This window comes from Nelumbo nucifera, chromosome 5, assembly GCF_055504915.1.
Source record: "Nelumbo nucifera cultivar China Antique chromosome 5, China Antique-T2T, whole genome shotgun sequence".
Classification (NCBI taxonomy): Eukaryota; Viridiplantae; Streptophyta; class Magnoliopsida; order Proteales; family Nelumbonaceae; genus Nelumbo; species Nelumbo nucifera.
In genome coordinates, this window is record NC_142653.1 from 24,849,044 (window position 1) to 24,865,920 (window position 16,877).

Here is a 16,877-nt window from a genome sequence, read left to right on the forward strand (position 1 = left end):
AAGATTTCCATCCAGAACATAAGTCATGATTCTCATGAATCTACCCATTCCTCGTCACTTCACACAATTGATCACGCGCTCGTACGGTCGTACCCTTAGGCCTTAGCTTGATAAATAAGGGAGAATAGTAATAAAGGCAACTTTTTGTTTTTAATATTAGTAAAAATAATATTTTTATATATTAATTAAAATGAGATATCTTTTTTGAAAAAATATCAAAAAAGAACAGTCACGTTCTTCCTCCTCTGCCTCTGTATTCATCCGAATGAATCATAAAATTCCGGTAAGTAATAACTGGAGATGTTCTTCGTGTCCTATAAATTAAACCGGCAGTCATGTCCAAGTGTCCATCTCCAAGGACTCACAGAACCTCTGGAGGTTTTGTGACATAAGATTCTAGCCATTCCTTATTAATCCATTGCTTGCCGGAGGACTGCAGATCCACAATCTGCAATGCTTGCCGGAGGATCATAAGATTCCGGCCATTCCTTATGAATCCATTGTCCTTTCATTCTTCTTTCTTCTCTTGTCCGCCCATGTTAGTGTGCAAAACAGGATACGAGCGGAGGGCTTATCCCCACCCGATGCCGTCACGGCATTCCACCCAAGCTTTGCTGGTTTTTTCTCACGTGCACAGTTCAAGCCTGGCTGGCATTCCGTCATAGCGTTCTCACAAGCGGAGGGCTCAATCTTTTTGAAATTGCTTTCGATACTAAACCTGGAAGACCCTTGATTGTCTTGCTCTATGCAGACGAAGAATTCAACTCCTCCTCCACGTCATGGTGGAGACGCCCCATCGCCGGTTTGTTTTCTGGGACGTGAAGAACATTTCCGCTTATTACTTGTCCGGAATCTTACTATGAATACAGAGACAAGAGGACAAAGACAAGTAACATTGTCACAATGAACTTTCTTAATATTTTTCTAAAAAAAGTTATCCTATTTTAATTAATATATAAAAAATATTATTTTTTATTGATATTAAGAATAAAAAATTACCCTTATCGATAAATAATTATTGATATATTTAGCCCTTATCTGCTAAATATATCAAAGAAATCAAAATAAGTGGAAAAGAGAATTCGGATCCGTTACACTGTGAGCCTGTGGGGCGCGATTTACGAGGAGCAGTTCCGAATCAAATATAAAATAATCTCGTCTCGTCAATTTAAACCAGCAAAAAAATAAATAATTAAATTATGAAACACAAAATAGACGTGATATAACAGCTAGGAGATGTTCTCAATACACGGCGACAATGTTTCGTACGTATAGATGTGAGAACAAAATTGTGGGTAGCAGATCTGGAGTGTTTCAAAACGTTTCAAACCATATGTCCGCACATCTCATAAATGGTGGATCCAGTCCGCGGTTCAGATTATGTTGGAAGAGTATTGGGACAAGGAGATTCAATGAAGAGTGAAGACGACGTTCCCTTTCTCGTTTGGGATGGAAGTATCAAATATGACGACGTAAAGCGCGCGGCTGTGGAGGCATACCCCAACCCAACGTTGTTCATGTCATGCACGATAAGGAAGACAGGATTGCGAATATCTGCCTCTGTCATTGGTTTTCTTCAGCTACGATTCCCTCTCTAATGGCGGAAGCCAGTATAAAACCAAGTTGTGTTGGTTCTAATAATAATTGAAAGAGTTGCCTTCATACAGACCATGATTTCCGAACTTCAGAGATGCATTGGTGGCAGAGCAGCTTTTCTTCACCTTCATCGTCGTCGTCGCCCTCACCTAAATCATCCAGTGGTTATCATAAAAAACGCAATAATGTCAGGGACATTAACTTCTTCAGGAGCCGTCGAGTCACCCACGCCCAGCCCCGTCTCACACGACAGCGCAAGCTTCGCCATCTCAGTGACCTCGACATCCGCCGTTTGTCCTTAGATAACTACGACGATCACAATTCGTTGCCTGTCTCGAAGTCGTCCAACAATCTCGAGATCCTCTCCGGGCGGTCATCGTTGTCATCGTCTTCGTCTGTGGTTCCTCAGCCGTTGCCGCGGCCCGATTTATCTGCGGTTATTCGTCGGGAACCGGCATTCTCGTCTCCCCATTCGACGGACTTTCCTCTTCCTTCCCCTAAGAAGGTGCCCAGCAGAGGTGAGGGGGAGGACGGGGATAAAAGGGATAGCTTAGCTGGAGACGGAACAGGGCGGGGAATCCTCCCTACCTCTGCAATCGGGAGGTATTTGTTTTTTCCTTTTTCTTGTTATTCAATTAGATTTATCAAATGTCGATTGTGCGATTGAAACTTTTCTTCCCTTGATAATGAGTTTTGACAGAACGCCAATTTATCTATCCATGCTTCCCCAAAGAATGTTCTGTCTTCTGTGGTTGTCTGTCTGTCGTGGTTGCTACTTGTTACCGCCATTTTTGGTGTGGTTATTAGAAATAAAGGCACTGAAATGAGGTGTTCTGATTCACAAGTACAGAGTAGCAGTGTGCTACACGAAGAGACGAAAAAAAAAGACACCGTATAGGCCGGAGGCCCTAGGATTGATTGAAAACCGTAACATACCTCCACCAGCGGTTCTCAATCTTTGCGGTTTTTCAGCAGCGGCAGGATCTCCATGATGGCCGTTTCTATGACCCAAACCAGGAGGCATAATGAGCTCTGATACTAAATCATATTAACCGGCCAATAGCATAACAATGCACCACAAATAAGGCACAATATCTTTTATTCAAGATATATTATAATATGCATGGCAATTAAACCTATAATTCCCTTTAAAATATGGTAATCAGTATGTCTATTTGAGACAGTAGGAAGGTTCTAACTTATTTGAGTAAATTGAAGATAATGTAGAGTGATTTCTTAGAGGGAATTCAAAGAAAAACATATAAAGTGTGCTAATCCAAGAAGTCTTAAGAGAGGAACAACAGAATTTTCTTGGAAAAAAGTAGAACAATAGAGGAAGTGATTGATAGTATCAAGGTGAAAGTAGCCCATTGGGTAAAACCCTTGGACTGCTTTCAAGTCTTTTCAGTCGCAGACATTCTAAGAACATGGTCCAAAGTAGCACAATCTTCGAGAGTAAGAGATAAAATAAGGCTGGAGTGGAGACCACCAGAAGGCAATAAAGTAAAGCTGAATTTTGATGGGTGCTCCTATGGAAATCCAGGCATCTCAGGAATAGGAGTATTAAGAAACTCTGACAGGAGGATTTTGGGTATGTTCTCAGGACCGATTGGCAATGGAAACTCGCTGAAGGCTGAACTATTGGCATTACTACAAGGGTTGAAGCTAGCCAAACAACTAGGATGCAGACATGTTGAAGTGGAAGGGGACTCAAAAGTAGTAATTTCATGGGCAACAAATAGCAGCCACACCCCATGGACGTTTAAACATGTGAATAGGGAAGTGGAGAAAATTGCAAAGGAGGTTGAGGATGAATTTAAATGGGTCCGAAGAAGTGCAAATGGACTAGCTGATGGATTAGCAAAACAGGGGGCATTGAGACAACAATTATTTTGGGCTACACTGTAATGAGGGGTGAATAGAGTGATTAAAGGGGATCAACAGTCCACTCATCAAGTTGTATAAACTGCTTACAATCTGAATCTTAATAAAATACATATTTACTGATCAAAAAAAAAAAGTGGGAACCATGAGTTATCATTTTAACCATCATTAGTCCCCATATTGTGGTGTTTTGCATTGGATTTCTTTGTCTTATTTCTTTTGGTATATACCTAAAGAATTTATTAAGAAACAAATAAGGGATTAGTACAAGAAGCCTTCTCCATAAGGGCAAGAAGGAAGGCTATAAGGCCAAAGAAGTGAAACCAAAATAAGCCAAAAAACAATAAAACCTCAACCCAATATGAATGGACCACAACACAAAGAATTTCTCCAGTTCTTCCAACCTCCTCCCCCCTAGTAAGGTCATTTCTGATTGAATGGTTGATTTCAGAATACACATGAATGACTTCTTTTCTTTGGAAATGAGGACCATAGCCTTTTTAGTGTGATGGCACAAAACCCACAAACCATCGTACCATCTTCCATCCAATGTTTTAAAACACAGAGGCGTGATGCGAGGCGTGAGGCGTAGTTCAGAATGTAAGAGGCATAAGCCTCCCGAACACAAGGAGGTGTAAGCCTCCTTAAGAGGAGGGGGATGAGGAGGAAGAAAGAGGAGGAAGGGGAAGATGAAGAAGAGGAAGGAGGATCTCATTTTTCCTTATTTTTAATAAAAGTCTTTTATATTAAAAAGAACGAAGATGAATAACACTAGTTGAAAGGGTCTCATTTCTTCCCCCTTATCTATTCTTTCCTTCCCTTTTTGAGGGAATGCAAGTCCCGTAAGGGCTTGTAAGGATATTTCAGGCGTGCCATTGGATTGTATTTCCCACCCTGGGTTGGATTCTCCGCAACCGGTGATGTCGTTTTCCTCTTCGGCATCTGTTTGGAGGAGAAACGCTTGTTGTTTCTTGCAGCGATGGCCCGACCCAAATTTCTCTTCGCAGTTGTAACAGAGACTTTTGTCTCTACGGGCTTGCATCTTTGCCCAGGTCAGCCGTTTGAAAGGAACCAGTGGGCCTGGGCCCAATACTCCTTCCTCCTTGTCTGGTGCTGTCGTCATTTCTTGCTCCCTTCTTGCTCCGGGACCCCATGGTCGCTGCACCTTTCTTGCTCGACTGAACTTGTCCTCATACAATCTGGCTAGTGCTACCGCATTGATGACCGAAGTGGGCTGCATTGCTTTCACTTCCAGTCGCAGTTCTTCTTTTAGGCCGCCGACGAAGCTTCCCACAAAGGCCTTCTCCGTCCACCCTTGGACTCTCACGGCCAGCCTTTCGAACTCCATCTGGTATACTTTTACTGATCCCACCTGCCGCAGCTTTGCCAAGTTTTCATCAAGATCTTCGAACCCAGATGATCCAAAACGGACAGTCATGGCGTCCGTGAAGTCTGCCCAGGTTTGACGAGGGTGCCCCCTTCGGTAACATTGAAACCAGAGGATAGCTTCCCCTTCAAGATGTGTAGAAGCCAGAGCTACCCTATCTTGCCCCGGTGTTTCATGGTAATTGAAATACCTTTCGGCTCTGAGAATCCAGGGAGTTGGGTCGCCGCCTGAGAAGATGGGGAAGTCGATTTTGGCTATTCTTGTTGCCACCCCTGTTCTGCGGCTGTTTTCATTGCTGCGCTCTTCTTGGCTTCCTCTGTCAATGTTCGTTGCTCCCTGCTCCAGTCGAAGGAGGAGAGCAGTGAAGCCTTCCTTCATTTCTTTGAGATCTGAAGACATTCGATGGATCTCTACCTCCATCTGATCCACTCGGGTGTCTACTGACGTGTTTCTTGTGTTGGTCATGCTGGCTCTGATACCAAATTGTTAGGAACCTGCCTAACTCAGGGCTCTTCGAGGGGCCAACCTCCTGAATTCTTGGAAGAAGAGAGAGAAAGAGAGAGAGTTTAATGCTGAAAGAATCAATGTCCTATTCCCTTTTCTGCTCTACTACTTATAGTTTTACAATCTTGATTGTTATAGTTGTTACAAGGCAGTTGTTACAAGTGGGTGGTTAGTTGTGCTGACGTGGCCTTTTCTTGTAAAACTGATTAACTGCCTTCTGTTTGTCTGTTCCAGCAGTCTTGACACTTCCCCTTCCCTTTCTTTTTCTTTACTTTCATTCTCTCTCTCTCTCTCTCTCTCCTCTCCTTTCTCTATTTTTCTGTTCTTTCATTTTCTTTCCCTTCCCTTTCCTTTTTTCTTTTTTTTGGTCTTTTTTACATGATGTATGCATGAGGCATACACCTCAAGCATGCCTCATGAAAAAAGCGTATGGGGCGTATGCCTCTTGCACCTAAGGCGTACGCCTCAGAGGCTTAGCGCCTTTGGGCGTTTTGGTGGTGCCTCGCCTGGAGGCACGTCTCCAGGCATACGCCTCCCATGCCTTTTAAAACATTGCTTCCATCAACCTAATGGAAACCTAGTAGTCACTGTAAACTTCACCTACCTATTATCCAAAGAGTGAATCAGCCCAGGACCCTAAAGCCCAGACAGAATCTTAGCTTGACTGTAAAAGAATCCTGAAGGCCAATAAGTCCATGATAGATCAATATAGCTTCACTTTCACCTTTATGATGCCTATGCACCTAAAAATGGTAAATGGCCGAGGGTTATCAAGGAAGCACCTATCAAAATTCAGCTTCATGACCATGATTCCTTGAGTTGTTAGACACCTAGGTGGGAATTAATGCCATCAGGCCTGGTCATAGACCTAGGGAGAATAAAATCATGTTTAATAATCTAAATATCAAAATACAACCTTTTTCTCTGGTACTACCAGCATTTGTAGAACTGGACTGAATCGGGAGAAACAAAATACAAGCTTTGGTTTTCTTATCTACTCTGGAGTGAAGACTGAAGATGCTGCCACCCCTCAAAAGAGGGCAGGACCTTAATGATCAAAAAAATAAAAAAGACATCAGGACCCCCACTTGGCATTTATTCATATATCGCATGGCTATGTTTTAATCTCTTCTGCTGTATTTAATATGGGTTTTATTATTAGAAAACAAGTTGACCTTAATAATCATAACACAGTCTCTTACTGTAGTAGGTTTTCTTACCAAGCTGTCCACAAGAGTCCAGATCATGTTGACATACTGTCAGATAAATCTCCAAAGGATCGCATGCGGATAGTGCTTCAAGATCCAAATAATGTTGATAAGGTTCGAGACAACCACATATTCAATTTTCCTACTAAGAGTGCTCCAACCAGTGGGTTCTCAAGTCCTGCACTTAGCCCTCGAAGATTGAGTAATTGTGATCTCTTTCCTCCTTACATACATTCTCAAGTTCAACAGACTTGGTCTGCCCCAGAGCTCCCACCCTTAGACCTGCTTGTAGGATTCTCTTCACAAACATCACCAGAGAAAACTCTATCTGGTTTTGACCATTATTCACTTCATAGTCCCAAAGTAAGCAGTTCTGGCCTAAACATCAAAAGTCGAAGTGGAGCTGCACCCCCATCACATCCCACATTATCTCCAGAGCTTTTGTCAGCATGTATTGAAAATGGTAGTCCCAGGATCAACAGTTATAGCCAAAACGTCAAAAGTCCAAATGGACCTGCATCTCCATTACATCCAAAACTTTCTCCAGAGTGTTTAGCTGTGTGGCATGAAAGTAATGGTCATGTCAATGTCCATCCATTACCCCTTCCTCCTCCGCCATCATATTTTCTTCATCAGACTGCAGCTAAAGTGGAGGTATCATCACTTGCTGGGCAATGGCAGAAAGGAAAGCTCATTGGAAGTGGTACATTTGGAAGTGTTTATGTTGCCACAAACCGGTATGTAACTACTAATGGTTCGTATTTTAGTTTTTTCTTTTGCAGTTAAAGCTAGCACTAACTTTACTCAAATAGGGAAACTGGAGCTTTATGTGCAATGAAAGAAGTTAATCTGATCCCTGATGACCCCAAATCTGCAGAATGTATAAAGCAACTGGAGCAGGTTATTTCTCTGGAACCTTGCATAATCCCCTAGTTATTTGTATATCAGTATTGTGTTCAAGCATATTTTGGTCATTTATCTGGATAAAAAGAAGGTTTATTTTAATATAGGATATAATAGAAGTACTGCCAACCATCATAATGTGAACAAGTAGGAAAAACAGCACTACTGTCAAGCTGAAGTTCAAACATGTGAAATAATTCACTAATTGGAGCTTGGTTGATTTGAGAAGACTGAATGCCAGATTATTTTGTCACTATATGTGAATTTCAGTACTTTCTTCTTTTTGTAGGAATAACAATTTCTTGTATATACATGATTAGCAAGAGTAAATTAATTTTTTATATATTCATAAAGATAGATGGAGTCTTGATTATAGTCCTTGAATTATTGTTACTTTGTTAGAATCTAAAAGAAGAGAATTTCTGTTTCAAGTTATACTGCCTATCATTCAATTGCTTCTCCAAACCGGTGTTGCATGGACACCCCACCTTTGGAGGGGATTGGTGAGTCAATGCACATCTATGAGTTGACTTGTGTCTAACTCTTCAAAATATGTGTTAGACTCAGCCATGATTGCAAATAAGGTGGATTTGCCAAGACATCCACTGCATCAATTCTCTAGAATTACAAATCTTCACTTTAAATGCCTCTATGTAACAATGGTTCAACCATTTTGTTCAATAGAGGTCTGGTATTTGTATCTTCCTAGTAACCCTATTTCCTCCAACAAATCAAGACATACTTTCGCTGTAGAAGGGAGTTTCCCCACTTAGACCTTTCCACCTCAATCCTTGGAAAATATTTTAACTACCCTAAGTCCTTGGTATAGAATATCTGCTGCAGAAACTGTTTCAACTAATCAATCCCTCATGTATCACTCACTATAATAATGATATCATCAACATATACTATAAGGATAATCTTTCCAAATGAAGTATCTTTGCTAAAGGTTGAATGATCAACATTGCATTGATATAATCCAAACTCTGGTACCACACTACTAAACCAACCAAACCAAGCACGTAGTGATTTCTGACCATAAATCACCTTAACCTACACACTTTTCCTATCTCCCTCTGAGCAACATACTCAGGAGGTTTAATGTCAAGCTGAAAGAAAGGCAAATTAAAGTGGGAAACCAAGGAAACAATCACCTATATAGGACCCATTTTGGCAACTGGAGAAAAAGTCTTAGTATAGTCAACCCCATATGTCTGAGTGTACCCCTTTGCTACTATTTGTGCTTCATACCAATCAACACTACTATCAGGATGATGTTTAATAGTGTAAACCCATATGCACCCTACTGCTTGTTTGCCAGGAGGCAAGGCAAGCTTGCAGGTGTGGTTGGGTTCTAGAGCATGGAATTCTTTTTCCAGTCAAGGGACACAAGAGACTTTGGGACAAAATGAGGAACAATCACAGAGGAAAAAAGAGACAAATTTATGATGGGAAGGAGACAAATGAGCAAAAGATACATAACAGGAAACAAGGTGGTTGGTAAAAGACATTTACTTTTTCAAAGGGAAATGAGCAGTCTGGATCAGGTAGATTGGTTGATAGTGAAACTGATGATGGCTTGGAAGAATCTAGAGTTGGAATAAAGATGCCCTGTGGCCCCTTATAGTACACTCCGTGAACACTTGTTCACATAGTTGCCTCAATAGTGGGAGCTTGTAAGGTATTCTCTACAATAGGAAGAGGTAGAGGAAGTGGAGGAGATGAAGGGGACTTTTCTGTAGAGAAAAGGGTACATTCTCAAAGAAGGAAACATTGGGGAGAACAAATGATTGATGAATAGTAGAGTCAAATCAGAACTAAGTGTTACATTACTAGTACGTAAAATGGAGGAGGTAGTACCATCGGCTAGGGTAACAGATTGGGAAGTGGAGAGAGGGGATAAGAAGACAAGTCATGCTATACCTGAATTAGCAAGAGTGGCAGTGTTGCCAGAAGAAGATAGGTCAAGTTTCTCATACACATCATGTGTAATGGATATCATCTCCTTCTCCTTCCCGACACTTGAAGTAGAAGGGTCATCACTAGTAGTACCATGATCCTCTCCAATTAAAGTATGATTTTCCCATGTAGATAGATGGTGGACCATGTAGGTCATAGCAACATTTCACAGTATGCTCTTCCCACAATGGTTGCACTCATGCACTGTACCAAGGTTTTAAAGGGCTAAAGACGTAATAGTCCAAAAAGGCAAAGCATAAGCCTAAAAATGAAGTAAAAAATTAATTGAAGTTTATAAATGATAAAAATAACATGTAGATGTAGTATACCAAGCTAGAATGATGGAAGGTACTGATATCCATAAAATAGAAGTTTATAAGCAATAAGTTTTAACTTTTAAGTATCAAAGAGAATAATAATGAATCATCTAACAATTATAAGAATTTTACTTTTTATGTTTCAAAATGCAATCTTATGAAATTATTCATATGAAGAATCATAAATATAACAATTACTGATAAAAAAATCATAAATTTAACAATTAGATTTATGGTCATCCAACAATTGGGAAGAAAAGAAACAATGTAGTTGATTTGACCCATGCAAAAAAAAAAAAACAAATACAAGAAAAATAAATTTATTAGGAAAAGAAATGAGAAAAACAACAAACTTGGGATGCTAAATTAGAATATTAAGAAAAATATTTCCACTTGATTTATCCAAGAGAAACTAATAACTTGATTGGCCTTTTTTTGCATTGAACACTCTTGGGCTAAAATACTAAGAGAAACTAATAGAGCTTGATTGTCCCCATTGGTTTTTCTGCGGACCTTGCCTCAAGGTGTAAGCCTTTTAAAACAATGCACTGTACCACATCCACCAATACCTCTACCCCTAGCAATTACCTCCACTCTACCACCTCCATGTTCACCTTTGACTCCACAACCACCACCTCTAACACCAGTACCCCTACCACGTACTCCTCTATCACTTCTAGTTGTAGCCAAAGCAGACTTCTCAGACATTGAAGTACTATCAACTTGTGGGTTTGAAACTCTTCTAACTCTGGAAAATACTTCTATAGGGTCGAAATGTCACTACTACCCTTAATTTGTGCATGGATTGGTTCATACTCAGATCTACCCTGAAAGGGAATGTGCAACACCCAAGTATTTTCATTGTTGTTGTTGTTGGATCTTCAAATCAATAGACAAAGGCTGATATTGTCCTACCCTGAACAGAGTTGTTTCACATGATCCTAGATTTCCTTGGTAGTGTCCAGAAACATAAGGTTAACACTAACATGAGTTCCCATGCTATTCCATAGCCAAGTCATAATCTGAGCGGTTTCTTTCACCCACTCATCTTACCCAGTAGACCCACTATATGACTTTAGGCCATTAATATATTTCAACTTTGCTTTTTCCAATAAGAAATACCTCCACAGATTTGGCCCATGGGACATAGTTTGCACCATTTAACTTGACTGAAGTCATTTGGGCAACAATAAATTCTGGGTTCATAACTCATAACTACCCCCTGATATATTTCTCCACTAGACTGAGCCATAGAATAAAACTAGATGCGAAATAACAAAACTATACCACCACACACTTATGCTACTCTCCAGTTGCCAGTTACCTCCACACAATCTCTCACACTAACAGCCACCATAATTCAATATTCAACCATTAACAGCACCATAAGTCAACAAATATCAGATTTGAAAGCTACTTTGATACTAGCCTACCACACAAAATCCATAAAACCAATGTCTAGCAACTGTAAATATTCCACCCAAAAACACAACCTGAAAATATGGGGTTCAGTCCCCATATTTTTTGAATTTTCTTTTCTTTCTTCTTTTTCTTCTCATAAATATGTTGATTTTCTAGACATAAACATGAAGTTTATAATTTTCTTATGAAAATTATGGATAGTTATTAAGGAAAGATGGTTATGGAACCTAGGGAACTACCTAGGATATGTATTTTTCATTTAAAAATCCATCGCCTAGGCGACTAGGCGACAAGGCGCCCCCTTGTTGCTTACCCTCGCCTTGGTGCCTTGAAAACTATGTCAACAGGTTCATGTCAAAGTCCGTGGACCGGTGCTTGCCCTTCTTCAAAGCAATAAAAAGATAAAGGACTTCCAATGGATTGAGGAGTGTGAACTGTCCTTCTAGGAGCTAAAAAGATACCTGAGTTTGCCACCTTTGCTCACAAAGCCGAGCTCAGGAGATTTACTCCTACTCTACCTGTCTGTTGGAGATGAAGTGGTCAGCTCGGTCTTGGTAAAGGAGGAAGGTTAGACGCAGAGGCCGATCTACTACACCAGCAAGGTCCTCGCAGGTGTAGAGACTCGGTACTCAAACCTGGAGAAGGTTGCCCTGGCCCTAGTCACCTCGGAAAGAAAGCTCAAACCATACTTCCAAGCCCATAGCGTCCGGGTGCTCACCGACCAGCCTCTCAAGCAAGTCCTACAGAGGCCGAAGGCATCTGGATGCCTAGTCAAATGGAGTGTGAAGCTGAGTGAGTTTGATATTGACTACGCGCCTCGGCCTGCCATCAAAGCCCAGGCCTTGGCTGACATCTTGGCCGAGTTTACCTTCTCAACACAGGAACTAGCCGAGGTCCCACTAGCCTGGACTCTTCATGTGGACGGCTTGTCCAACCAACAAGGCAGTGGGGCTGGATTCGTTCTTCTTGGACTGGACAACACCGTCCTAGATCATGTACTCAAGTTCGAGTTCAAAGCGTCCAATAATGAGGCCGAGTACAAAGCTCCAATAGCCAGACTTCGGCTCGCCCTGGACCTCGAAGCTAGGCGAGTTGAAGCCTTCAGCAACTCCCAGCTTGTGGTCAACTAGGTCCTCGGTCAGTTCAAAGCAAGGGTGCCAACTATGGCGAGCTACCTACAAAAAGTGCAAGGACTCATTCAACAACTCGAACACTTCACCATACAACAAATCCCCCAAGCCGAGAACATACGAGCCGATGCATTCTCAAAGCTCGCCAGTTCACCCCACACAGACAAAACATATTGAAGTTGATTGGCATTTTATAAGAGAAAGGGTAGCTTCTGGAGAAGTTTGCCTTCCTTTTATTGCCTCAAAGCAACAATTAGCAGATGTTTTGACCAAGGGTGTCCCCAAGGCAAAGTTACAACATTGTGTAAGTAAGTTGGGCATAATTGATATCTATGCTCAGCTTGGTGGGGAGTGTAGAGATAATGGGCTGAATGGGCCTTAGTTTCTTTGTTTTTCTTTAAGTTATGTTTATGACTTGTGTCAGTAGGTAGTGGGCCTTAGTTATGGGCCTGTTTCTCTTTTTTTTGTTGTTTTTTGTTGATGTCTTTAGTGATGGATGCCCGAGTAAGGGCAATCATGTAATTCTCCTTATTTTTTACAACAAAAGAATAAAAGAGATTATTGGGGGCTGAAGAGAGGCATTGAACTACTCTTTCTTTTTCCTTTTCTTCAATCTTCTTCCTCCATCACTTCTCTCTCTTCAATCTCCTTTCTCCTGTTTCTTTTCTTTTAATTTAGATTATTGCAGGTGTGATTTACAACTAAAGGGTGACAAGGATTGGGTTGTTTTTTGGTTCTCTACTGTAATAATAACGTTTGTTCTATATTTTGTTAAGGAAGCCCATTCATGTCCTTGGCATGCTCTTGGCTTCTTTCCCAAGGGCTTGTACTTTCACTTTATTCTCTTCAATAAAGTTTATTCTTGCTGCTGACAAGGATTGGGTTGTTTTTGGGTTCTCTGTTGTAATAATAACATTTGTTTTATATTTTGTTAAGGAAGCCTATTCATGTCCTTGGCATGCTCTTGACTTCTTTCCCAAGGGCTTGTACTTTCACTTTATTCTCTTCAATAAAGTTTCTTTTTGCTGCTGAACAACAAGAACATGATGATGGCATGCCTCATTTTGATTGAGAATACACATACAACATGTTCTTTTGAGCTTCCGGCATGTTTTTTTAACCAAACAATTTTGATTTCATCTAAAATTGCTTTTGGCAGTTACTTATACTATTTTTTTCATTGCAGGAAATTAAAGTTCTTAGCCAATTAAAGCACCCAAATATAGTGCAGTATTATGGTAGTGAAATAGTAAGCCATTCTCTAGTTTGGTGTTATTTCTATGTTTCTTCAATCTTCTACATCCATTATATTCTTTGAAATATTAACCAATTTGGAGGCAATTGTTCATTAATTCAGATTGAGGAACGGTTCTACATATATTTGGAGTATGTTTATCCCGGTTCAATTAATAAATATGTCCGTGACCATTGTGGGGCAATTACAGAATCAGTTGTTCGTAATTTCACCCGCCATATCCTCTCTGGGTTGGCTTACTTGCATAGCACCAAGACAATCCACCGGTAAATGATCTTATGTTTGATTTTAATTCATTAAAATTTCATGGCATAAGTGCATCATGGCTTGTCAATAAATAGTAATATATGTGATACAAAAGCATGCTGACATATTCTTTCAAACAGAAATGAAGAGATTGGTTATGTGTTTGTGTGTATAAGGCCCATTCAGGTGATTGAGTTTTTATTATTTTGGGTAAGGCCCATTCAGGGAATCATACGGATTGTTCCCCTTAATTAAATTTCCACAAGAAAGTAGAGAACACCTTTTGATTCTGACTTGGAGAAATGAATGCACATAACATAAGAGAAGAACGATAGAGTACTTTAAAAGAACTTCTCACTTACATTTCTTTTACATCAAGTGTACAAGAATGAGAAGAAAACAAAACTACAACAATAAATTTCTCTCTTTTCTTTTTGATACAAAGAAGATTTCCTTCTCACTCCTTTCTTCACAATAAGCTGTAGTTAATCAAATTAAATTATGATTGTAGACAGCCTTAATCCTTTGGATTTTTGCAGACAAGAAGGGAACCATAGTCAATCAAATTGCATATTTGATTGTAGATGATTTTATTTCCCTATTCTTCATTTTCATTTGAAGGGAACCATAATCAACCTTTGAGAATTAGATTGTAGATGGTTTAATCCCAAGCTTTTCTTGGAAGAGGGACCATAGTCAACCAAGTAGAGGCACCTGGTTGTAGATGGTTTATTTCCCTCTATTTCCTTTCTCAAAACTGAAAATAAAAGAGAGAGAAAGAAGGATACATAGCAGAAGACATATATAGGAAGTATTCATGGAAAGGACTTTCCTTTTCCTACTTGTATTAATGAGACTTCTTTTCCTTCCCTGCCTTCCCTTGAGCACCTCTCTTTTCTTCTCTCCTTATCATTGCTTTTCTTAAGAATCTCTTGTGACAATTTTCTCCAAAGAGTCCCCCCTAGCTTCCCCTTAAGGAGCTTAAATAGGGAGTGCGGTAGTTATGTAACTACCTCCTCCTCCTAGATGAGAGGCACCTGTTCCTCCCACTTAAAGAGAGGAGACTCTCATACGGGATACTTTTTTATAGTTTTGATAGTTTGGCTAACAGACTAGCTAACTCACTTATTTGGGTTATTAAATTATTCAATATTATTTGGATTAAAAAATGCCTTCAACACATTGCACTAAAAAGGCGTCAAAAAAGATATACAATTCTCACTATATGTGTTTGTGTAGTAAGTCTATGTATTCTTGTATGTACAAAGGAGTCACAAGGATACGCAAAATCAATGTCTCATTATGTCATCCCACTGTATTGTAATGTTTCTGTGAAACAGCAGCTGATGAGGGTGTATTATGTTCCATATTAGTGTATGGAAGATATACTGTATCATTTTATCTTAACCTTATTTGGGGCCCTGAATGGCATATTTGCACTTGTATTTTACATATAGATTCTCTGGAGTGGGGGTCAATTCACTTAAGGAAAAATCTATTCTTTCAAACCCACCTGATTGGTTACCTCTTTTATGTTGCTGGTTAGTTGGTTATAGGTTTTTCCAGTATCATGTCTTTCTGGCGTCATAGTCGAACACTTCACTTAGATACCCTATTACTCAGTGATCTATTCCATGTTTCTATTTTGCTGGATAACCTTAGAGGTGCTAATTGCTTAGGTTTTTAATATGCTTTTCTCATATCCTTCAATTCTTTTAAAATCAAAGGCCAATCCATGATGTAAGGAACAAAGGCAAATCCAGTTTTGTTCTTTACATGTCTCCTAGAAAATTGCAGATTGTGTGATGTCTGTGGAAGATGATCACTCTTCAATCATAAGCAGAGGTGATACTGACAATCTCCAATCCAATTCAGCCTACAGATAAGGAGAAAAAAATAATTCCGTTGTTTCATTTTTCCTTTCTTTCAGTTTCTTTTGATTTGTTTCTGTTAGTGGTGTTAGTGAAGGGGTATTTCAGTCTTTGTACTTGTTGAGAATGCTGATGTGTACTGTTATATTAGTTCGAGTGCCCCTTACTTAAAGAAGGGCACTCAAGTCTTTTCCAATAAGTTAATAATATAATAACAGGTCTGGCCGAATCAAGGGATTAACTTTTTTCCCTAATTCGAACCAGCCTTTCTCTCTTCTCTCTTTTCTTCTTTCCTCTCCTACTTCTTGCTGTCTACTTTACTCTACAGTCAACGAACAAGACAGAATTCTATGGCAGGTCAAACTTCAACATGGTATCAGAGCTAGGTTCACCAAATCAGACTTGCTAGAATTCTGCCTTTTGCGCATTTGAATTAGGGTTTCACTTGGGGTTCTCAGTTGTGAGTTGGAGACTGGGAAAAAGGGCTGAAAAGGAGTGATCGCCCTCTTCCCTAGGAGGTCTCTATGCCTCCGATTGTGTCGTTGGTGATTGGTTGCTGTGGTTTCTAAGCCCTAGTTAGGGCTGGTACGTGTGGTGCAGTGGTGTCTCAACCCTTCGTATGGTTGGCTTTCAGGCGATGAGGTAAAGTTTTTTTTATATATATTTTTTTTGGAATACATGAGAGGTGTAGTACAGTTCGCATGATGGGTTTTCAGATTGCAGTATGCTAGGGTTTATGCTAGGGTTTATTCTGGTTTGTGTGTGATTCGAATGGCAATAGTGTCTACTGAATGGTGAAGCTTCCTATAGTTGTGGACTAATGTTGGTGGTGTTACTAGTGTGGTTTTCAGCTTTTGATATCGCTGAAATCAGTGTGTAGACCTCGGTGAGTAGGGATTGTGGTGTTGTAGTTTTCAGCATTTAATACTACTGAAATCAGTGTACAGATTTCGGTGAGTAGGGTTTGTGGTGTTGCAGTTCTCAGCTGTTGAAATTAGTGTGCAGATTTCGGTGAAATGTCTGTGTGTAGTGTGCAGTGTGTAGTGCTCCTAACTCAGTGCTCAGAATTAAGGGAGTTCGGCAATGGCAGATAACAGTGATAGTAAACCTAGTGTCATGATATCTACTGACTACCTGAATGTCCAAATGACCTCCATTAAACTGAATGGAGAGAATTATGTCCCTTGGGCCAAGT

The 16,877-nt window shown here is 40.1% G+C and overlaps 1 protein-coding gene across 9 annotated transcripts in view; it reads left to right on the plus strand.

The window, feature by feature from the left end:
• Positions 1-1,380: 1,380 nt before the first annotated feature.
• The window catches only part of LOC104595886 (mitogen-activated protein kinase kinase kinase 5), a 41,126-nt gene continuing 25,629 nt past the window's right edge, over positions 1,381-16,877 (plus strand). For 5 of the 9 annotated variants that reach the window (XM_088888605.1, XM_088888607.1, XM_019197459.2 and 2 more), the window contains exons 1-5: positions 1,391-2,199; positions 6,579-7,316; positions 7,392-7,479; positions 13,497-13,559; positions 13,668-13,831. In XM_088888605.1, the coding sequence (XP_088744731.1) occupies positions 1,691-2,199; positions 6,579-7,316; positions 7,392-7,479; positions 13,497-13,559; positions 13,668-13,831 (1,562 nt within the window). In that variant the 5' untranslated portion in view covers positions 1,391-1,690. Of the gene's footprint in view, positions 2,200-6,578; positions 7,317-7,391; positions 7,480-13,496; positions 13,560-13,667; positions 13,832-16,877 lie in introns of all 9 variants that reach the window. The other 4 variants (XM_088888606.1, XM_019197458.2, XM_088888608.1 and 1 more) reach the window with 2 other exon arrangements.